Source organism: Schistocerca gregaria, chromosome X (assembly GCF_023897955.1).
Source record: "Schistocerca gregaria isolate iqSchGreg1 chromosome X, iqSchGreg1.2, whole genome shotgun sequence".
In the NCBI taxonomy this organism is placed as follows: domain Eukaryota; kingdom Metazoa; phylum Arthropoda; class Insecta; order Orthoptera; family Acrididae; genus Schistocerca; species Schistocerca gregaria.
Window position 1 is genome coordinate 557,528,669 of NC_064931.1, and position 25,107 is coordinate 557,553,775.

At 37.6% G+C, this 25,107-nt stretch overlaps 1 protein-coding gene across 3 annotated transcripts in view; it reads left to right on the plus strand.

The window, feature by feature from the left end:
* Positions 1–25,107, plus strand: part of LOC126299433 (protein phosphatase methylesterase 1) — a 91,063-nt gene that overhangs the window by 62,557 nt on the left and 3,399 nt on the right. Inside the window, exons 7-10 of one of the 3 annotated variants that reach the window (XM_049991335.1) lie at positions 8,685–8,871; positions 9,277–9,368; positions 10,566–10,664; positions 16,658–16,758. In XM_049991335.1, coding sequence (XP_049847292.1) covers positions 8,685–8,871; positions 9,277–9,368; positions 10,566–10,664; positions 16,658–16,758 — 479 coding nt within the window. Of the gene's footprint in view, positions 1–8,684; positions 8,872–9,276; positions 9,410–10,565; positions 11,852–16,657; positions 16,759–25,107 lie in introns of those variants that run through there. The other 2 variants (XM_049991336.1, XM_049991337.1) reach the window with 2 other exon arrangements.

Sequence of the window (25,107 nt, forward strand, 5' to 3'; positions counted from 1 at the left end):
TCCATTTCAGTCCTCCTCCTCTCGTATACTTTGAAGCAATCAAACTGAAATAGTTCACTGTGACAACAGCGTTTGTTCACAGTTGTTGGCTGAAGGAAAGACTTTTTGTCATCTGCAGAAGAGAACAAAGGGTAGAAAAGCCCACCACATACGTCTCCTGTTGGATTCTTTTTTTGTCCATTTACGCCCCCAACCACACCTGTGGTGCACCCTAGTGTGGTGTGAAGTGTAAGTACTCTGTTTAATTTTTGGACCTGAGGATATTTCACACCTCATCAAAGAGGTTGGTTCCTCTTTACAAGAATGTAGTAGCTTGGTGTATGTATCAAAAGTTTGGGCAGATCAGCTAGAAAATATGATGCAATGAGCACCTTTTATTAGCACAATAGGATGTAAATGAGTACTTAAAAGTTATCATACTGTTCTAGCTTTCTCTTTGGGAAATGAAATTTGAACGAAAATATCACTGTAGTTATTGGTCTGATTTCTAAGTGTAGACGGTACAGTGTGGCAGATATTCACTGTAAAATATTTCATGACAGCGTAGTTAATGCTTTACCCTCCTACTACCATAGTAATTACTTACTACCATAGTAATTACTTACTACTACCATAGTAATTACTTACTTCACTGAGTCCTTTCAGAGAAAGAACTGTCCTGAATTGAAGTGTAATGTTCTTCAGATAAGAAAAGCTGTAAAAACTTGGCTGCCCTATACGTGTGAACATGGTGCATAGATATACAGGGTGTTACAAAAAGGTACGGCTAAACTTTCAGGAAACATTCCTCACACACAAATAAAGAAAAAATGTTATGTGGACATGTGTCCGGAAACGCTTAATTTCCATGTTAGAGCTCATTTTAGTTTCGTCATTATGTATTGTACTTCCTCAATTCATCGCCAGTTGGCCCAATTGAAGGAAGGTAATGTTGACTTCGGTGCTTGTGTTGACATGTGACTCATCGCTCTACAGTACTAGCATCAAGCACATCAGTACGCAGCATCAACATTTTAGTGTTCATCACGAACGTGGTTTTGCAGCCAGTGCGGTGTTTACAAATGCAGAGTTGGCAAATGCCCATTTGATGTATGGATTAGCACGGGGCAATAGCTGTGGCGTGGTACGTTTGTATCGAGACAGATTTCCAGAACGAAGGTGTCCCGATGGGAAGACGTTCGAAGCAATGGATCGGCGTCTTAGGGAGCACGGAACATTCCAGCCTATGACTCGTGACTGGGGAAGACCTAGAACGACGAGGACACCTGCAGTGGACGAGGCAATTCTTCGTACAGTTGATGATAACCCTAACGTCAGTGTCAGAGAAGTTGCTGATGTACAAGGTGACATTGACCACGTCACTGTATGGAGAGTGCTATGGGAGAACCAGTTGTTTCCGTACTATGTACAGCGTGTGCAGGCGCTATCAGCAGCTGATTGGCCTCCACGGGTACACTTCTGCGAATGGTTCATCCAACAATGTGTCAATCCTCATTTCAGTACAAATGTTCTCTTTACGGATGAGGCTTCATTCCAACGTGATCACATTGTACATTTTCACAATCAATATGTGTGGGCTGACGAGAATCCGCACTCAATTGTGCAATCACGTCATCAACACAGATTTTCCGTGAACGTTTGGGCAGGCATTGTTGGTGATGTCTTGATTGGCCCCCATGTTCTTCCACCTACTCTGAATGGAGCATGTTATCATGATTTCATACGGGATACTCTACCTGTGCTGCTAGAACATGTGCCTTTACAAGTACGACACAACATGTGTTTCTTGCACGATGGATCTCCTGCACATTTCAGTCAAAGTGTTCGTACGCTTCTCAACAACAGATTCGGTGACCGATGGATTGGTAGAGGCGGACCAATTCCATGGCCTCCACACTCTCCTGACCTCAACCCTCTTGACTTTCATTTATGGGGGCATTTGAAAGCTCTTGTCTACGCAACCCCGGTACCAAATGTAGAGACTCTTCGTGCTCGTATTGTGGACGGCTGTGATACAATACGCCATTCTCCAGGGCTGCATCAGCGCATCAGGGATTCCATGCGACGGAGGGTGGATGCATGTATCCTCGCTAATGGAGGACATTTTGAACATTTCCTGTAACAAAGTGTTTGAAGTCACGCTGGTACGTTCTGTTGCTGTGTGTTTCCATTCCATGATTAATGTGGTTTGAAGAGAAGTAATAAAATGAGCTCTAACATGGAAACTAAGCGTCTCCGGACACATGTCCACATAACATTTTCTTTCTTTGTGTGTGAGGAATGTTTCCTGAAAGTTTGGACATAACTTTTTGTGACACCCTGTATTTAACTGTATTATAGTGTGGGTCTTTAACTTGTGTTAAGTTGCCAGCCTGGTTGTCCATGTGTCAGACCAGATTTGTGGACAGGATGGTGGTCAGTCTGGTCTCTCAGCAGTGCCATGCCTAAGCTCCTACCTCTGAGCTTTGTTGGTTGCCAACCTGTCGCCTGCTGAAGCTTCTGCACATATTTTGATTATTTCTCTCTTCATTTTCTGTTCAATTCTTTGGCTCTCACATTCCAACTTGTCAAATACAGCTCTCTCCATGGTTCTGACATCTCACCTTTTTTGTAATCTTTATGTATTCCTTTGGGTTCTTACTACTTTGAATGGTTATTTTTAAGAATTTATGATGAAGTCTTTTTATAACTCCATGTCCACCCCATTTGGCTTCCTCAACATCATGATACAGTAGGACAGTTCCAAATTTGTTGTTATTTGTGTGTTCGTGGCCATCACTATTGATCAGTGCCAGCTTGAGATTAACTATGTTCATGTATTGTCCAAATATGCCATGTTGTTTTGCTCATCACAGTACAATCACCAACATACTTCATCAAAGCTCAGAATTATCTTCTGTGAAGTGACAATTTGGTACTAGTTTTGAACTGTCATACTGTTACTGATTTTCAACTTGCTGTCTTTTCTTTTGTTTTTGTTTTCCTCCCTATCATATTAGTGGTACTTAATTACGTTTTAATAAGTCCTTCAAATTACCCTGTCGATTCCCCCCCCCCCCTTTACTCTGGTCACAGAATAACATCGAAAGGGTGCAAAAACGGCAGCTCGTTTTGTATTATCACGTAATAGGGGAGAGAGTGTGGCAGATATGATACTCGAATTGGGATGGAAGTCATTACAGCAAAGACGTTTTTCGTCGCGGCGAGATCTTTTTACCAAATTTCAGTCACCAACTTTCTCTTCCGAATGCGAAAATATTTTGTTGAGTCCAACCTACATAGGTAGGAATGATCATCAATATGAAATAAGAGAAATCAGAGCTCGAACAGAAAGGTTTAGGTGTTCGTTTTTCCCGCTCGCTGTTCGGGAGTGGAATAGTAGAGAGATAGTATGATTGTGGTTCGATGAACCCTCTGCCAAGCACTTAAATGTGAATTGCAGAGTAGTCATGTAGATGTAGATGGGTGCTTGAGCATGTGTGCGATTAATAGGAAAGCTTATGCAAGCATTCATCAGTCATTTGATTTGGTTTAATTTTTAATTGGTCCTGTTAAGTTACATTGTGTACAGAGGTTGTTCTGTAATGCAGGACAAGTCAAAAAATACAATATTACATGGAGAAAAAGAGAAGGAAAAACAGCAATACTGTGAGACAGTTTCTGTAGTGTGTCTATCTTGAATAGTTAACGTGGGAATAATATTTTCTATCTTTACTCCAAATAACACATTTCGCTTTTTCTCCTGTAACACAAGCAAAAAGGCTGCCAAAACCAGCACATTGTCATCTGAGCTTGACATTTTTTGGTAAACAAACTGGTGCTTGTACAAGTGTAGTTGAATGAACTGAAAGTGTGAGGAATTTGTGCATTCTTGTGCAAGCACAGTTGCCCACGCGTGCATGTCAAACATGCAGTTGTGTGTGTGATCGCATTAAGATTGTGATTTCATAGTAATTGTCAATAGTTCACATCACTGCTGATGCCTAAAAGCTTAAGCACTTTTAGTGAATTACACTGTTTAATTATCTTACTTTGAAAGTTTTTTCATGGTACACAGACATATCTTCGGTGACTTGTGGTGCGAACTGTGTTACATTTGTAGAACATATTTTTCATATCAAAAGTAGTTCGGCTTTTCATTGGTGAACACCCTGTGTTTAACTTGTGGTTATAGCACAGCTGTACAATTTACTTGTCAACAAGGTTAGGTATGTACTTTACTGGAGCAATAATATCTAGCACTGTTGAGGACATGAGAGTTGTAAGAAGAATGCAGTAATTAAGAAAAGATGTGCAGGAGGAACTTACAGGCCCTTGTCATTCTCATCTTAATGCAGGTATCACCATTTGATGCCACTTACACAACTTATCAGAAAGGGGGGGGGGGGGGGGGGAAATATCAGTGACAGAACTGAACCCCTAACCTCCATATTATTAGGCAGCAGCACTTGCCTCTTGGTCTTATAAATGATCTATTCGGATGTGTGTGGTGATAAATAGGAAAATTTGTAATGACCCTGGTGTGTATTATATAGTACTTTAGTGCTTGTTGTCCAGAAGGATGATGTAGCATTTTGTGTATGAAGAAATTGGCACCAGGAAATAGTCCACAAATACTAACCAAAGACCATGATAGAGATTTGTCAGCTCAGCAGTACCTCAAACTGCCTGCCTTGCACACAAACACATCTTCCTCTACATCAAAGATACATTCATGGTGTAGTAGCATAGGAGACAGATGATTTTGAGAACACAAAGTTGCTGTGTTGAGCAAACTGCTGCTGGGGAGGTATTATTATGGGGAAACCCATGTAAATAAGGATCCTTGAGAATTTTGTTTTATTGAGGGGGCCAAGTCCCATCCTGACATTACTGCCAGTGGAAGAAGAGAGTTTTGTTAATGGTGGCAAAAGTTATCAGCTAAGTCAGATGTGAAATTCCTTGTTGGAGGCTATATGCATAGAGCACACCAAACAGTGGACAGCACATGAGACAGATCAAAAATGCCCATGCAAAGGTTAAAGTGTCTCTCTTGGCTCCCCACTCCACCTCAGTTCGCCCTCACACCACCTCAACCCGCCCACAACATACTCAAGATTTAACTAGGTGGAGAGGGTGCTCCCCACTGCCAGTAGAGTATTAGAAGTGTAGGAAGAGCTGCAGTGTCTCAACACCACCAGAAGATGATTTGTTTGACACTCACCAGAACTTCTCAGTATCTCAATACTACTACTGGCTGCAAGCCAGCTTTATGTTAGTTTTATATTCCAGGAAAGTCTATGTTCATCCGAAACAGAATGAGGTAACATAGTCTAGGTTAATTTCTGTGATATGTTGCTATATTTCAGATGCACAGTGTAAAGTGAGAACCATACAGAGGGATGTAAGGTCATATAAAAAAGTCTTTCATGCACACTTAAGGTAATTATTATGAGCTGTACTTTGAAAATTACGTCACATCTCTTTTACAGTGTCAAATTTGTGTGTGTGTGTGTGTGTGTGTGTGTGTGTGTGTGTGTGTAAGAAGAGTAAAGAACAGCAGAAAAGGCTTTACAGAAAATTGTGTGCTAGAAATGATTCAGTTTGAAAGGGAATATTTTATTGCCATCACAGCTTTCAAATGTGGGACAGAAAAGTGCTTTGTATCTTCTGAACTTTTGATGTCCAAAGGGAGAAACAGCAGTGTTACACAGAAGTATGGGTGGAACCAATGACAATGTTCCAGTTGTACAACTTACATAGACAATAAGAACCAAGTGGGATATGTTCGTGAAGTAGACAGGACATCTTGGAAATATGATATAAAATTGACAGGAAAATCTGAAAGTAACTGCCCAGAATTTTTTCCATTTCCTTGGTATCACAAATGCATGTCCTCTCCAAATTAAGATCCCCAGGTGTGTCAATGGCTGTGAAAGTATTTTGTATATGCATTGTCAAAGGTATTCACACAAAAAGGAATTGAGAGAATAATTTTAAAGACAGATACAAAATGCCCAAGAAATGTAATTCAAAAACTGCACTGGACTAAAGTTTCACAGAACATAGGCAGTGTAAGCCTTCTAGTATATGACATGCTTAAATTGGAGCACCAAGCAGGAATCACATCACTTTGAAGGATCTTCAAAGTATTTGATTTATCAGTGTGTCTCACATATGAAATTAACTACATTGCTAATTTTTACTCTAAGATGAATTTTCGCAGGTAATATAACCATATTCCGTACCAAGAACAATTTATTTTACAGCTCTTGGACTATTTCCCGTAGTATAGCATTCTTCAGGAACATACCAGTTGTAACTTTTTTCACCAGAGCAATCCATAATATTTACATATTTGATCAATAGTTACTAGTCCAATTCACAACTCCTAGTTATCTTCCATTTCACTGTGACTTGTCAGCTGTAAATGTTACTTTGATGATTATCAGCAATGTAGGAAAAGATAGAGGGCTACTTACCTTAAAGAGAACACACTAAGTCACAGACAGGTACAATTAAGACACTTACACATAAGCTTTCAGCCTCAGTTTTCATCGGAAAAAGAGAAACACACCATTCATTCATTCACGCAAGCAAGCAGGCCTCACTCAGACATGACTGCCAACTCCGGTAGCTCAGAGCGAGAATGCAGCTACCACTTGGGGTGGAAGTGGCAATTTGGAGAGGGTGGGGAAGGGGAAGAGAGGGAAATATGCAGGTGGGCAAAGAGAGGAGCATTATCTGGTGGAGTGACTAGAATGCCAACAGGCATAGTGTCAGCGGGATGTGGGAAAAATAAATTAAAAAAGGAAAGAAGTGGGGAAAATGGGTGGGTGCACTGTTAGAGGGTGGGAGAAGAGAATGGAGAGGAGGTGATAGGACAGAGGGGGTGGAAACTGTCGGGTGGAGGGTGTGGGGACCATATGTTACCATAGGTTGAGGCTGAGATAGTCAGACAGCAAAATTTTTATTTGTAACTTTCAGCAGCTTGAGAAGCTAATTAGGCTAAAAATTCACGAGAAACTCATGATTCTGAAAATTAGGGAGCATTAAAAATAAGAATGCTGAAGGAGCTAAACATCCCAAATTCCTCTCTGACAAACACTCTGATGCAGAAAGGTTTTGCATGTTACAATTTTAAAAGGATTTGTTTAGTTGTAGCACCATACAAGTTTCAGCATCATCTTATTTGAAAATCTGAAATGCCACACACAATAAACATTTGGACTTGGCACTGGAACCTACAAGACAAATGAAGCACCCAGTGTATATCCTGAATATGATGAGCTGCTAATTGCTTTCGTGCAAATTGCATATAAGGTACATTACTAATGATGTTGATCACTAGGCTACAAAGAACAAGTTCCCAACAGCAGCATGGTCATTATGATACTGTTGTACTTTGGAGGGTCAGATGCGAAAATTGTTACTTAAAGCTATAACACTGTTCACACGTTTGGTTTTAAGAAATCTTGACCCAAAAATTCTATAATACGAGAGAAATATTACTCAAACTTGTGTATAAACTGCTCATTAAAAGCTTAGCACCAGCTGGATATCTGCAAACGTGTGGGCTTACATTCAAGGAGAGTGGGAAATGAAATAGTAAGCATTGTAAGATGGAAAAATATTGTAATGAAAAATAAAAATGAAACAATAGCTTAAATAAAGACAGTTTATTCGAAAGTGAGCATTTTTACACAGGTGTGAAATCAAAATTTGCTGCTGAACAACATCCTCCCGTGGCATATTGTCTATAAGGTGCTCAAGATATCAGCCCTCGAGAGGTATTCCGGTGTGTGAATCAGGTTCCTGTGATGATGTTTTGCAAGTTTCAACTGACCCCACATGTGCTCTGGTTCAAGTCTGTAGATGCAGCAGTCCTCTCCATTAAGTTGATTATTGCCTCCAAGAGTTTGAGTATGGATCTGATCTTTTCATTCATTATCATCTCGAAAGGCAAATCCTTCGCCTAAACGTTCACTGTAGGGAATCAACAGTAGGTTGAAGGATACTGTCCTGGTAGTGCACAACTGAAATTACGTAAATTGCAATAAGCTGTGTCAGACATCTGTACGTGGCTCAAAACATGATTGATCCATCTCCCTGCTGAACACGTGGACATGCATACCAGAGACGTGATCCTCCTACTACTACAATCATCACGTGCCACACAATTCCTACATTTGTCAATGTAGGAAGCCAAACACAAGTTATCCAGGTATCATTTCAGATGACCTCTTGTCCCCCCCCCCCCCCCCCCCCCTCCACAAACCTCATTGCAGGAGGGTTTGTACTGTTCTTTGTAATGGACGTGTAAATTCAAAATTGATCATGTGGAGATGGTTGTGTACTTCTGGGGTAATATTTCCTTGTTGCCCCAAAGTTAGCACATAGTTCTATTGCATTCTTCCCTTCATTCCCCCTATTTTGCTCTCTGCTTCTTATTTTATTCTCCAGTGTCCCTGCACATCTCTCCTTCTGTAAGAGAGGTCAAATCAGTACCTGAAGGAACAATCACTTTCTCCAGTTAAGTTATTCCCTAATGATTAACATAACTTTTTGTTACCCTAGTGAATATCACAAACCACCCTATGCAGATGCTATGTTTTATTTTGTATTTTAAGGCTTTTTCGTACCAGGAATATTACTGAAACCTTGTGTAATTTGCATTTACTACTGAAAATCTTATAATTTTCCAGGAAAAGAAACGCAGTAGAACAGCTGACAAATATACGTGGCGAATAGACCTAGCAAAGACAGAGAAATATTGGTCTGGATGGTTCAAAGGATTGTCTAACATTTTTTTGAATTGTCCCGTGCCAAAAATGTTATTGTTGGCTGGAATAGATAGGCTGGACAAAGAGCTCATGGTTGGGCAAATGCAAGGTAATGTGTTCAAACGAGTTTTGAACCTGGATAATATGTGTTACCATTTTGCTGAAAACTGTAGAGAGCATTAGTTGTTTTGAACTGTTGTAATAAACCCTAAATATCCCCTGATTAAAAATAAATATCCATGCAACTTATACTTAATTTTCTGTATCGCATATGTTAGGAATGTTAATATTTCGAGGGCAGCTATAGTTGTGATATTGTGCATGTGTATTGCATGCTTTTGGGAGATAAACTTGATTTGTTTCACAACTACTAACATCTCACTCAAATTTTGTGGAATTGTTGTCTTAAATGTTTCTAATGAGAGAGAGAAATACTTTTTATTTTGTGACTATAGTTGGTTTATAATATGTTTACCTATTTTATTTTGTTTTGAATATTGCTTCTCATGTGCAGGTAAATTCCAGTTGCAAGTTTTGGGACAGTGTGGCCATGCTGTGCATGAAGATGTTCCAGAAAAACTAGCAGATATAATGGCATCATTTATGGTGAGATATAAATTTGCAGAGCCAACAGCAAACTTTCAGCGGTATGTATTGGTGTTGTGGAATGATGAAATGTTTTTTCAGTAGCTGCTCTAAAGTAATTAATTTGCTTTTATTTGAATCTCCAATAAAATTTTCATTTGACAGTGTACTTTTTTGTGGCGACATCCTTGTATAAATCGTTCAGAGTTCTTGCCATGTCTGATTTTTCAATCTTCAGTGCTCGATGGCATCCTCTTCAATCGTTGTCAAATTTCAGGCGTTTGTTATAGGTACTTAAGTTGGCTGAATTACGTCATGGAAATGTCATAAAATAACGAAACTTTCATGTGCTACCAGAGATTATGTTGATGTCTGTGACTGAAGAACATTGTTAACAATGTTGATTTTGTCCATTTAGAAAATTCACCACATTGTCCACAGTAACTTACTGAAAACAATACTGTGATACATTCAATCATTCTGTGGATGTATGTGGATAACCCATCTCAGCTATCTTACTGTGCAGACTAAGGATCTTTTTTAGGATTCAGTGGATAGCTGTATTATGCGCCATCTGGTCATATGTGTCTGGCTCCTAATGTACAAATAGTGAAACATTTTGTGGAATATTTGAATACTACAAACTAAACTTCCTCCTCCAGATTCTTGTGCCACGAGGTGAACAATATAACGGAAAATTCATGAATGATACAAATAGTACACACCATGAAAGATGTTAGTTATGCATCACCATCAAACTATTGTGCCTAAATGGGAGATGTATACAAGACTAACACTAACGGTAATTGTGAGGTCTATGACAAGGAAGAAAAATTTCTTGTAACGACATGTATAAAGACTGTAGCTTCCTAATTGATCTGCTTAGTTGGGTGATCAGGAATATCACTGCCACCCTGTTGAAGACTGACCATCCCTTTTTCCTGTAACATAAATCTGTAGCACCAGCAATAGACTCAGCTTCTTCTCATTACATTGGAATTGAGTGAATGTCATTAGCTTTACCCCAATGAAGTAGAAGTTGTAAAAATTCTCCAAAATTACCATACTATGTTTCCAACCCATTTGCTAACTGACCAGCTGCAAATAGTATTCTTTAAATCTTAAGTTAAATTTTCGGCTTTCTTGTAATGAGTAGTAGTATGGACTAAGCAATGATTGTTTGTACATGAAACAAAAAAAAAACATTATTGTTCACAGGACTTTCCCCGCATGCTAAAAAATAAGAAAGAGTGGAAGAAGACAAGAAACTGGGAAATGCAATGTGTTCTGAAGTGGAGAAATTGGCTGACAGTTCTGGTATGTGAAATGGAATGTGGAGCAGAGAAAAAAGTTAATCATTTATCCAGTCATGTTAAGATATCTCAGCCAGCTGTACTTCTATAAAAATAAGTGTACTGTAGCTGAGCTTATGGCCTATATTAATAATCTATGGTGCAGTGAGAGGGAGAGGGATAAATGGATTGGTAGCTGTTCAGCACTTTGTATTAATTCCCTTACCAAGATGCAGTGTTTTTTAAGAGACTGAATAGCATGCTGGTGTGTTTATTCTCAGCAACAACAGTAATTTAACAATTTATTCTTGTGTTGTTAATGCTATGACTTTCAATTTCAGATTGTGGTTCATTGCAGTGATCTCTGTTTTCTAATAACTTGTCATCTTTCATCTTTAATTCAATGTTATTCCAAGAAAGTTATGTAGAAATTCACTCTGATCTTGGAAACAGTTTATAACTCAGTGTAAAAGCTCATACTAACTCCAAAAGCATTTAAGTATGGGATTTTTCTTTGATTTTAACGTCATTGTAAGTTTAGTGAAATTACTATGTAAAATTCACTGTTGTGTAGATATACGGGTCGTCCCAGGAGGAATGGTCAGTATTCAGGGAAATGACAGGAATGATCATTTGAATCAAAAAAACTTTGTATGAACATTTGCTCTATGCCAAATGGTTTCCGAGATAGAACTCGTGTAATATATATATATATATTGACAAGAGCCCTATGGCTCCTGCCACATCCCATATCTCGGCCTCCATAATAACCTATTTTGTGTTTTCAGTGGTCAGGCTTCTATCGCTCTCACCCCTTCCTATCCTTTGAATACGTTTAAGTCCTAGTCTTCCTCTGCACCTTCTGTTTGTTGGTCTGTGTTCAAATAGATTCTTAGGTAGTGTTCCTTGTCTCATTATCATTAAATGTCAAAACCAGAAAAGTTGTCTGCATTTCATATCATCCAGTATAGTATCCCGTACATCCTCATTTGTTCTTTGTTCCAAGTGAGACATACTTGAAGCTTGTCTGTATTATTCAATACATTGTCAGATTATTCATGTACAGTAGTTAATAAATATTATAGTATGTGTTTTACAAAGTGCCAACTGATTTGTACATTTTATAACACATTTATCTGTAAGCAAGATCATACACTTCACATTACGGCTGTTGTACAGTTCCCAATAAATGTTTCAGTATCCCACCGTCAACTTCAAGGCATTTGTGCAATCGTGGGAGAACAGTTGTGTTGCATATCTGAGTGCCTCTGCATGTTACATAATGACGGCAGCAGTATCCACGATGTGACCAAGCAGTACATCTTGCATATCCACTTCTTGTTTGTACAAATGAGACATCATCCAACCCCTTTTACAAAAATCTAATGGCGTAAGGTCTGGCGATCTTGGTGGCCTGTTAATTGTACTACCATGACCAATCAAGCGATTAGGGTAAGTTTGTGCGAGATGTTCCCTCAAACGTCTGGGGAAAATGTGGAGGGACTCTGTCATGCTGAAATACGACACAGTCAGTGGGGCCAAAGGAACAACCATCGTCAAGGTGTTTAACAAATGAATTTTCCCATAAAGGGGCGGGGGAGTGGCAAGTTATTCTGTCTCGTCATTCACTCTTCGAACATGACTGGATCTGTTTGTTACAAAAAATGCTCCACCAAACATTGATTGAAAAACAAACTTGGAAATGAGTTTCCTCTGTAGCATATAAATTTTCCTAGATGATTATTGTGTGTGTTTTTGATTAACTTTTGTGCGAAGGTGACTTGATCGGTGAATAGTATTAATGGAAGCAGATGACGATTGTCATTTAACCAGTGACAATATTAGTCCTGTAGTATTGTTGTCAATGTGAAGATTGTAGACACAATGTGTGTGAAATGAGTGCAATTTTTCCCAGTGTAATTTTTGCTGTTCATGCGACATTGACATGTGTAGAAAGTCACCGTGTGCTGCTAGTAAGATTATACTACACCATTTCAACAATGTGTTGCTGTTCCTAGACAGGTTGTTGAACTACATGTTCAGGAGAAAAATGAGAACTTGGAAGAATACCTGTTTCACACAATGTGCTGAAACCTCTGGTAAATACTCTGTCATCAGGAATTCAATGAGTCAGAAATTAGCAATTGTATTGCTAAAGGGCAGCAGGAGCACTACCATTGCAGGAGCTATATATAAACTCAGTTAACAGACACTTCTCTCTGCTACATGCTCAGACTCCCACACTACTTTACTCACAACACACAATGGACAGCTGTGCATTCCATGGGCTAGTTTATTGGCAAAAAGAGATCTTGAGCAAACAGGTTTGAAAGCAATGAGGTAGGTTGGGCTAACATGAAATTTCAGAGGTTGAGGGATAAGACACACATTCATGTGTGTGCCACTAGCCTGAAAACAAATGTACATTATGTGTCCTATACCAGAAACCATTCAGAATAGGACATGTGTGCATATGAAGTTCTTTTTTCTATGAATTAGTGTTCCTGTCACATTCCTGAATACTGACCATTTCTCGTGGGACACTGTATATCACAGTAGTCACAGCAAGTGACCAGAAAAATTAAACCCTGCTTGATTTACAGGAAACTTCATAGTAGTATCTTGTGAGATATATTTAAATGCAAGTGCCCCCCCCCCCCCCCCCCCCCACACACACACACACGTGCCAGACTAAGTGCATTTTGTTAAAAGGTAATACTGACAAAGAAATTAGCTTCCTTTTATTGTAATTTTTTAGTAGTACTTTAAATTGTTTAATGGAGTCCTTTATAGAGAATGAGTTGTGAAAGGGTTTTGGAACGTGACTGCCTTCAGTTATCACAAAGTGAATGTCTTTCAACTACTTTCTAGAAGCAGTGTGGGTGATATATGTGGATTAGACTAGCTAATGACACAATGCAGTATTTGTCAGGTAATCAGTCTACTCTGGTGGGAATCTGTCATAGTTAACAGCTATTCAAGCATAATTCAAGTTATATTACCCCATACCATTTTGTCAAGCTGAAGAAAGATTGCCCACTTTTTGAAAAACGGGAATTTACGTTACCATTGTTAGACATGTTTTAGTGTCCGCCATTTGTGGCACATGTGGAATGATACGTGCGAGTTGCTCTGATGTTAACATGCATTGTCTCTTAACTAGCAAGATTGTGGCATCATTGTCCTTAGTTGGGTATTTGAAGCTTTGGCAGAGGGACTATAAATAAACCAATCTCCTTTCTGGTTGCTACCATATATGTGGTGTTTTTGATTTCTTATTTGTTCAACTGATCTGAACCAGAATGGAATACTTGTTTCTCCATGCTGTAGCTGTCTTTCAGAAAGATCCAGACATAGGCAAGGAAGAGAAGGTTTTCGAAAATGCTGAAGGCAGTACTAAAAATGCATTGCCGGTAATTATTGGATGGCTTACATTCTTTCATCATTTGTGTGAAGTGATGAACACTGGTAATCCATTTATTATGTCAAAGACCAGCTTGAAGTAAACACAACTTTTTGTAGTGTGGTTGAAGTGATGTATACTTGAGCTGTAGGTTTTCTTAAGGAGAAATTAGTGGTTTTTGCTTAAGATAATCTTACTTATTATAGAGTTTGGAGACAACTGGTTACCCTCCATGAAATGAATGTGAGAAAAATATTGTAACCACAGAATAAGAGAAACCATGTATCAAACTATTTTGCAACATTTTAGTGGCACATTTCAGGTGTGTAAGGTTCTCCCTTAAGTGGAATAATATGGAGATAGTAATTAAAAGCCAAATAGTTCATTAATAAACTGTTCAAAGCAGTTCTCCACCACATCCTTTCTCTCAGGTGTGCTAGTGTTGTGTGGGTTAAGCAGCAGAGCATCTTTATGGGCTTTGGAAATTACTCAGATTTAATAGTGTGCCATAAATTGCTAGAGGGCTTCATATTTTGGTACTTTAGTGTTAACAAAACACTACAAGAGGCATAAAAAAAGAAATGTTATACAATGATGTATAGTAGAAGTCTCAAATAACAGCTTATAAATATCTGACAAGTTCTGTTCATCTAGTCATTGGCGGTGTGAAGATAGCCACCACGAAACTGTAGGCAGATTGTTTTCATGGTACACAGGGGTATCTTCATTGTTACAAAATGGGCTAAGTATCGATTCATAGTCATTGTGAATTGGTGGTAAAAGAATACATTAATATAAATACTATGTCAAAGTGTATTAATTTACTTTATGACTGTAAAACATTGTGATATATGTTATGTAGGCGTGCAAAACTCGAATGTAGAGCTGTGAAACATTTATTGAATATCGGAAAGTATTGGAATTATTAGGTTAAATTATATTAAAAGACAAGTTTAGACACAGCTTTACTTTTCATACTAGTCCCATCTTAAGTGCTAGCTCAATTGGTGTTAACAATGTGTAACACATACAGTTGCGACACACACTGCTGTGAAAGTTGTTACCCCAGAAGTTGGAACAACACTAGCTCCCCTAGTGGTGAGAAAGCAACTGTAAGATGACATTATCTGTTTAATTATTTTTCTACTTGATTAACAAAATAGTTACTATATTTCTGCAGTTCAATCATTGGTAAATTATCAAAAGATGTGATTGATGCTGAAATAAATGTAAAAAAAGCTAAATCTCACTGATTCAGTGCTATAAGCTACAACTTAGTCATGAATAAATACTTTTGAATGTGTGGGTAATTGCAGCTTATACAGCTGAAATTGAGAGAATATATACACATATGTTATGCCTGGGAAACACTTAATTCTGTTGTCTGTTCTTATTATGATAAGCAATTTCTTTGACATGTAACAATTTTGTGTGAAGTCTAATGATTTGCACATTCTTACACTTCTCTCAACTTTCCAAAGTATGAATATTTTTGTAAATGCAACTGCTATTGCTTCAAAAGTGAATGCGTTGAAGATTCTTGCCATTTGTGGTTCAGATGTAGCAGCAATAACAGAATTGCTTTCTTTTGTGTTGGGAAACAGGCGTACGACATATTTTTGCAAAAGGTTGGGTTTATGCTCTTTACTAATCCTTTCTTCTTGTTCATAAAAGAAAATGATATTCTTCAATAAATATCTGTAGGTTACAAGATAATTGTAAATAAAGTGGTCTGTAATGTACTATTTCATACATCCCAAGGTCCTTAGAAAACTAAAGAAAGTCAAATGTGGTGTTACCGTCAATTTTTATGGTACTATATATGTTGTCCATTGTAAAAACTATGTTGCAAATCAATATGAGTGATAGTATTCGCACTCATGCTATATCATTTTCAGAAGCATAACTTACTGGCTGGTTAGAGTGCTGCTGTCACAGTGTATAACAAAAATTAACAGAAATGTCATGACTGTGTGTTAGACTGTGGTGTTACTAAGTGGTGAAAATGAAGTGGAAGTGGGGATGTTGTGTTGTGCAGAATCCTTCATGTAATGATTGCTAGTTAGTCTACCAATGGTAATTGAGCTGATCTCTCAAATCCCGGTTTTTTATTCTTTGTTAATGCTTGAATTTATTTTATTCTTGTATTTTTTTTTACTTTTTTCCTTTTCTGTGTCTATAAGAGCATAAATTACACAACATAATTGTTTTCACAAAAATCAGTACCGCCTTTAGAGAGGTATTTGATGTTGCCATATGGCAGTGCTAGGTGTTTTCAGTACCTAAATTTATATGGATTAGTACTTCAACAAAATAAATAGATTATCGAAAGTTCTTATTGCATATATAACTTTCATGTAAATTTATTATAAACTCTTCGTTATACAATTGATATTTTATGACACAGTACAATTGCTAACAATACATGGCTAAAAGAATCAGATACCTCATACACAATCCCACATTACACTTGGAACATTGTTCTCAGAGTAGATTTACTGTCATTGTGAGAACATGTATTCTTCTTCTTCTTCTTCTTCTTCGTCTTCTTCTTCCCTCCTGTATGTCAGATGAGGTGGTGAGTTTTATCAAATCTAATTGAACCTGATATACAGCTCTCAGAAGATGCCTTTGATGCAGAAGTTCTTCCAGCTCCTTTGGGTAAAGCTTTTTATCTCTGCAAGTACACAGCTGCTACTTTGCCGTTGAATTCCAGGTGAGAAATATTTTGGTTTCTTCTTTTATTATACAAAATCCAACTCTTTTTGTATGCCAACATCTTACATCCTTTGTGTGTGTGTGTGTGTGTGTGTGTGTGTGTGTGTGTGTGTGTGTGTGTGTGTGTGTCTACGTGCGCGCGCTCACTTTTTTAGTTGCGAAAATCTCTGGACTTATTCAACTTCTGGAGCACCACCACATGAAGAAGAGATTGCTGTGACAACTGAGCTGTCCAGTCACTGCACATACTGCTCTGTTGCTTCTAAACTGCTGGGCTCAAAATGTATTGGAAAATGATTTTTTGTTTTCCAGTGGACATTCTTTAGGAATTGTGTTTTCTGTGATGGTACCAATGGCAGAGTATCCACAGTACTTGAGAAATGAAAACAGAGATGCACCTGAAAGTAGATTGTCCATGTGGAAACTGTAGCAAAGTTCTCTCTTCACTTCAGGACTTGCTGCCTTGTCAAAAAACTGCTCATAGACTGTATTTCCTTTAGGACCTTTGCCCTGATAAAGTCCATAATTTACCAAATATCCATCTTTGGTGTTGAGGCTCCAAATCTTGTAGCTGAACCTAATAGGCTTACCACAGCTGAATTGTTTGTGTCCATGACAGCCAGAGTACTTCGACATACATTCATAATATGACAGGTGTTCCTCAGGTATGAAATTCTCAATGCAGTTCTTCATCTCTATAAATGCAGCCCTTGGTCTCAATGCAGTACTTCATCTCCATAACTGTAGCCCTTGGTCTCGCTGGAGATCTGCCCACCGTCCTCACAGATACCGATACCAGTGTTAGCAGTTTGGTGAAATTTTGTGGACTATCAGGCCTCATCCCTAAGTGGTGGGGAAGGGCAGCAGATTTTAGAATGTTATAAACTGCTCCCCACCCGTGAGATTTCATGTTGGCTTTTCGTCAGGACACTGATGACCATGGTGTCGAGCACCCTCCAACCCAACTCTTCATCATCATCATCATCATCATCATCATCATCATCATCATCATCATCATCATCATCATCTCCATAACTGGACAGATTTTCCGTGCTTTTGTCATTTTGATCGATCTTAGTATTATGTGCACAGTGTAAAAACCTACATATTTGTAGAAATCTCTCTCTTCTTGTAGGCTGAGACACAGCCAAGTTTTGCATGTCATCTTTTGAGTCCCAATAGTCCCTTTTAGAAGGTAACTTGTTGTAGCCACTAACATACAAAATGGAGATTAAACACTATATCTTGTCTGCTGTAATTTTTGGGTCCTGACAATTGAGAACTAATATTATGTTTCTTTCATCAAATGCTCAATAAATTCCTGGTCAATAAAAAGTTCAAATGTGTTGATGATCAACATGATTCTATATCTTGAGTACACAGGCCTTGGAAATGTAGAGGGATTTTGAATGTCAAAGTCAGCTCCTTTCTCCCACCTCTGCCCACATGTATCTCCATTAGAAGACCAGTTCACAATATTGCCAGATAATAAGGTATATCCTACTTTGGATACAGAGTGCTCTGGTAGATTTGGACATGGTGCAGCTGGTTCAGATGCAATAGGATCTGCGCAGCATTCATTGATTGTGCCAGCGGGTCATGGTCCTCATAATAAACACACATCCTTTTGTTGTTTGGCAGCCTTATTTCAGCATTAGCTCATAACTGGCAAGAGGACAGGTTGTCTACTAATCTTTAACAATACAAAATTGAATAAAAAATCATAAAGTAGTCTGTGTCAGTATCAGTAAACAGACAATTCAAAACAAACCAGTGATAGGCCTACTTACCTGCCAACATAATTTCCTGAATCTTCATCTGTGTTTAAATTCAGATCTGGCGGCTCAACAAACACATCACCGTCAGTATCGTCATTATTAAGAACACCCAGTGCCTCAGAAAGCGATAAACCTCTTCCAAAACAAGAAAGGGAATTTTTTTTCATTTTACTGAGTAGAAGTGCTCCATGGCAACACCAAAGTTCAAACAGCCTAGCGCAACATAATTTACTGCACAACAAGCAATAATTGTCAAAGAATTTGTATTTGTGTATACAAAGTATAACCATACTAAAACAGTCATATTTTGTATATTATTGTGTAAAACATACTTACTCAAAATTGTATTCCATTTTTCTTTCTCATTCAGCAAATGACAAATTTCAACACTGCATACATTGCGACTTTTAAATGTACTGTTAAAACTTGCATTGTAGTGATCGTTACAGTCTTATGAAATAGAAGCAAGTGCTACCAACACTCTTGCCTCATTGATGTCATGGAAACTATTTTAAAATAGTGTAACAAGCATTGCCATATGACAACGCACAATGCTAATGGGTTAATGGTACATTTTGTAGGATTAAAGCAGGTTTTTTGCAGAAATTAAGCTGTTATTCATGGTCTGAAAAAGCAAATACCAGTATCACTATAGTCTGATTAAAATTACATTTTAGTTGACTTCTGTCACTTACTGCTACCGTGTTGTCACATTGGCTGCTGCTCTGTTACAGACGACACACAAATGTGGCTGGTCACTACGCAAGTGCTGTTAAGGAACCTGCACTGTTTGATATTTATTGACAAAACTAGTTTGTCAAACTTCCAGTATAGTGAAGCAATTGTCACACCATCAATGATTTTGTCAATATTCTCAGTTGACAGAGCGATTTTACAAGGTTAAGATGTTGAAGACCCAAAATTATTGCCACAATTATTCTAGCTTTAGCTGGTAAACAACAGAAAATGACAAGTGGAAATAAGTCAAAGAATGGCTAAAAAGAGAAGTTGCATGTTTATTTACTGACTAAAATCTTAACCATGGACACAAGATTTTGTAAACTATTTTCTTATGAATCCTGCCTCTTACAACAAATTATTAATGTTTGTATGGCATAAAATAGGAAACAAAATTCATTAATAACAGAAGAGGCAATCACAGTCAAAGAGAGATCAGATGTAGCTGAGTTTTCTGACAACAGGCAGGTCATTCGAACATTTTTATCTTAGTACTGTATTATCAGTGAATACAATTAGCAAAACTGTTATTGAAACCTGTGAAGTAATTCAGTCAGTCCTACAATGATAAATTCATGTAAGCAATGTAATTTACGTTTTTTGATATTGTTGTGAGGCTGACCTGTATTTTTCACTCATCTCAAAAAGTCTACTATCTTTCCAAATTAATAAAGAAGGCAGTGCCATAATGAAGCCTTCACTGACCACCTTAAAGTGGTAAATATAATGACTACCACTGCATAGTCCTATTGAAACTTTTTTGTGCTAAGACTTCTTGAAAAATTGAATCAGAGGGATGTTATGCTTAAAGACGAACTTAAAACATAAATGGTGCATAGTAACATTGTGTGGCTGGTTCATGAAGCTCTGTCAACATGTTAATAGTGAATATTGTGAAACTCAGTTCTTGACCTTCCACACTCTGTGTGTATTGAGAATATATTTTTAGGCCATCAGTACTGATTGTCAATATATTCAACAGTATTTTTGAATGTGTGAGGGCATCTTTACTCACGTGTAACATGGAACAGTGTTGTCATGAGGTATGACGGCAATGCGAGATGATGTGTTGACAGCTGATTTTAACTATGAACTGCTATTGTAACCACAACCAAGTGATCTGCAATGTATCCAAGATAATGGCAGCCAACGACTATTAAACACACTCTCTTTGTTCACAGCAGTTAAAACTAACATTTACAAGCAAACTCTAGAAAGATGACAGTGCTAAAAGCAAACTATCATTTCTCACTTTTGTTGGTTACCTGAAACTAGTCTCACATTGGTGACATGAGCTGACACATTATGGGTTAACATGGGTACGGCATGTAGAAATAAAGCCTTCCTGCTAAAAAGTAAGGAAATGTTTTTAGTGTAATATCTCCACCAGTTGCTAACTGCAGACAGCTTCTTTGTCTGATAAACAGTAGATACCACTGATTTCAGAGTCACTGGAACTTTCCAAAGTGGATGAACAGCTGGAAGCAATAAGTAGTTCCTTAACATTATCTTCAAGAAAACCATAATTATTCCACACATCAGTTACTCATTTTGAATGCATAGCAACAGGCCCCTAGTCCATTTCAGTAACGTTTCCAGGCCCTGGTAGTTAATTGCTTTTATGAAGTGGCAAGGGTTCTAATAATTATAGTTTCTCTGTGTATCATTCAAAGTAACTTAGTGTTATCGTAACCACTGAATAATGTCTAATGAGTTTCCTGAACTTGGTAACTTTGTATTTTTGAACTAGTTTCTGTGGTGTACTTCAGGAGTATGCCCCCCCCCCCCCCCCCCCCCCACACACACACACACATTATTAGTAATTTATTAAAACTTGTACTTTGTATATACTTAGCTTTGGAAAAAATTAGTATCCACTTAGACAACATGTATTTGATACTGTAATTGACACTTGTATAACCGTTACAGCTTAGTTCATTGCATGGTTATAGTTTCACATCAGAACACAGTTGGCCTTAAGTGGATATAATTTCAGAATAACTGTTCTGTTAGCACACAGCCAGATCTGTGCTAACACAATACTGTTGTTCTTAGCAATGGTTACAAGTGGTTGCTGATTACAGAGGGACTGGGCTGAGTGGCACTGCACTTGGACATAAATAACTTTCCATTTGCAGTGGTGTAAGGAAACCCATAGTGCAACAAAAGTCTTACTTGTGGTGCTGTCTTGAGGTACCAACGTCAGCATGTGACCTTGTTCTGCAGACGACACCAAAATTTTATCCTGGTACTCTGACTTCTCTTAGATTTGTATACTCTCACTTTTTCTTCAATTTAAGAAGCGGATAGTCAGGAATGAAGCCATCGTAGATAACAACATGAAAAAGAATAATCCTACCTTCTTTGCCTGTGGAGAGTGCTATACCTTATCCTTCGTAGTCATTCCAATCTTTAGTAATGGTATGAACAGCATTCACCCATGCTTTATCAGTCCAAAATGTCCTTAAAATTAATGTCTCTCTTATGTCGCACAAAAATCTTTGTCGCCATGCATTTATGTCTTCCAGTTCCATCAACATTTTATGACTTGAGATATCTTTGCATTTAAAACTGATCCTTTTGTTTCGCATTTCATCAGATGTGATCTCTCTCTCTCTCTCTCTCTCTCTCACACACACACACACACACACACACACACACACACACACACAGTGAACTGACTATTTGTTTTGGCAGTAGCATGATGTGGAGTGCTCTGATTGAGGAAACCAGCTCCGTGTGAAGTGTTGACCAATAAGTAATTTCAGTCAGACTATAGAATCCTAGTACACGTTTCTGAGTGAAACAAATTGTGAGCAGTTTCCCTTGCTCTATTGCTTTGATGCACATAAGGTAGCCATGGCACTGAGCAATCAAAGGTTTCAGTTAAATGACAATAATAATAATAATAGTTATTATTATTATTTCTGTTTTTCACTACAGAGATCATTGTTGCACAGTGACGTCTACTCTAGGTTACTTCTGCTTCCTTCAAGTGTAGGCCTGGTGACTTGAGTGATTTTATAGTACTTTAAGCAAGATATAGGCAGTACCAAACAGTACCTTATCTTTTATTTTACTGTCTTTACTACGTCCTGGAATTCCATACAGTGAACTTACCTTGATGTTCAGATTGTTGTATTTAAATTTCTTCTGAGCCACATTATCATGTATGCTCCCAACACAGAACTGAGACATCAGTGAAGAGGCATACTCTTTTTATCTGGCTGAACAGTGTCAGACTCGTTAGTGGTAACTGTACTATTGGTATACATTTGTTAATGGGACAAGGTAGACTTGATCTGCATCCACTAAGTCTTCAAACTAGGCAGTTTGGGTCCTGCCATCGCAAAATTTGTTGTCAGATGTGACGGAGACATAACATTAGGAGATTACTGAGAAAAGGGGAAGTACAACCTCCTTATGTAGAAGCAAGTATACATACATTAGTATAATAGAAAATCTTCACTGGAATAGACATCTGCTCACCACATGAATGAGATATTGTGCAAGGGATAAGGACAGCAACAAAAGATTAAAATACGCAGCTCAGCGTTTGAAGTTGAGCAACCTGTCTTCGTGATCTCATCACAGTGTCGTCAGCTGTGACCATGAAAGTATAACACACGTGGACAAATACACTATTTTGCTGCCAGAAACAATGATTGATTGATGTTCTGCTGCCATTGTTGGTATATATCTTTGTACTTAGTATTACACCAGACTAATTTGAATTTGCTTTATTGAGTGGGCACATGAAGTTGCGATTTTGACAACATATTTTGTATAATGAGAACCTGACCGATGGTTCCTATTGACAGGATGTCAAATGAAGCAATTCATGGAAGTCTTTTTTTTTTTTTTTTTTTTTTTTTTTTTTTTTTTTTTTTTTTTTTTTTTTTTTTTTTTTGGGCTGATTGTGGGTGCACACTCCAAAAGAAAATTGTAAATATCTTTAGAAATACCATGACCAAGACTGCCAGTTTGAACAGTTATAAGATGCCATTTGTTACACTTTTAGAGTAAACATGGCTACTAAATTCTAAACAGAATACGGTGTAACAAAGATTAAAAATTGTTAAAAAATGGAAAGATTCAAGGAAGGCAAATGAAACAGTGTGTAATTTTATAGACAGTTGTATGCCCCAACCTTGTTTGTATGAAATAAGTACTGTACACTTATTACACAATCAGCTGTGATATTCCAGAGTGCTGCCACATACATTGCTGTAACATAGATTCTGTTCATTTGTAATTATTAAACTTGGAATGAGTTTGAGAAGTTCTAGATTGGTATTTGTAATATATGAGGTGTAAAGCCTTCTTATTTCAGTAGCACAATTCAGTAGATGGTTTTTGGACTTTGTTTTCAACTCTTAGTTCTGCATGAACCATAGTAGTGTGAGCCATTCTACAAGAAAAATATTGATTGTTACTTGAGAAATTACATGGCAATATTTAATATGACTGTTTCTCATGCCCACCAGTTATGAATCATACAGTTGCTTGTGAAGGACTGTTAGCAGGAGCATATTGTTGGCAATATTAACATTTATAATTACACCACAATTATATGAAGTAATAGTAGCTGCAGCTGCTGCTGCTCCTCTGTTTCCCATATTCAAGGTGAAAACTTTTAATATTATATTCTTTTAGAAAGTTACTTGTGAAGTGTGTACTGTGTGATTGTGTTTGCAGATTGCTTAGTCCATATTACGGTATATCTGAAATATTTTAGAATGTGGGTGCTTCCTTAAGGTGCTGTTAAATATAAATTACTGGGATAAAAGTCTGCATGGGAACATGAACATTTGTACAAGAGTTGTGAATTATCAGTTTACCTATGCATCTATGAAAACATGATGTTGATTCCATTCACTATTACACAAATTTTTATTCATAAATGTACTATCAAGCATTATGGAAGCAGGGAAGAAATAAAGTTCCACTCAACAAATGTGCAGAGGAGCACTAGAAAGTGCAGATCTATAATATCAAGCTGTTAAAACATTTAAAAATTGGGCTCAGGCTTGTGAAATGAATATACGATTCTTCTAAGAACGTATTCCTTTCGTGGACCGAAATGAACTGTTAGTCTATTTTAAGGGAAGAAATAAAGTTCCACTCAACAAATGTGCAGAGGAGCACTAGAAAGTGCAGATCTATAATATTAAGCCGTTAAAACATTTAAAAATTAGGCTCAGGCTTGTGAAATGAATATACGATTCTTCTAAGAACGTATTCCTTTCGTGGACTGAAATGAACTGTTAGTCTATTTTAAGGGTTTTGTACATTCTAAGACTCACCTCTTGGTTAGTGTGTGTTCTGTTCTGTCAGTAAAAAGTATATGTGCCGAAGTCAGTATATTTAGTGTTATTTACCAACCTTATTAAACTGAAATGTGAACTAAAACTACACCTGGACCTGGATGTAAATTCTACCATTTCAAAATGTAGAACATGCAAAACTTCTTATAAGAAGTTTTTGCTTTTCTTAGGATTTACAAGGATGAGGGAGAGCTTGTATGTGACCAGTGATGTATTTGGTTTGTTTTTCTCAAGCATCCTTCCAACAAAAGGCAGCTACATTAAAACCATTATTTCTGTAAAATGTGCTTTAAATATGAAACTTACTTTAAATTAAAAACAAGTGTCCTACATTCTCTCATTAACATAGTGTACTTTAGTTGCTCCTTCTGAAAAGTTTTATTGTTTATAGAGTTCAGAGGTACTTGTTATGAGCATGTACATTTCTTTTCATGTTATCACTTTGCGTGCATTAAATGTGTCTAGTTATGTATGACAGTAGCTCCAAGTTTGTGATGCAGTGTA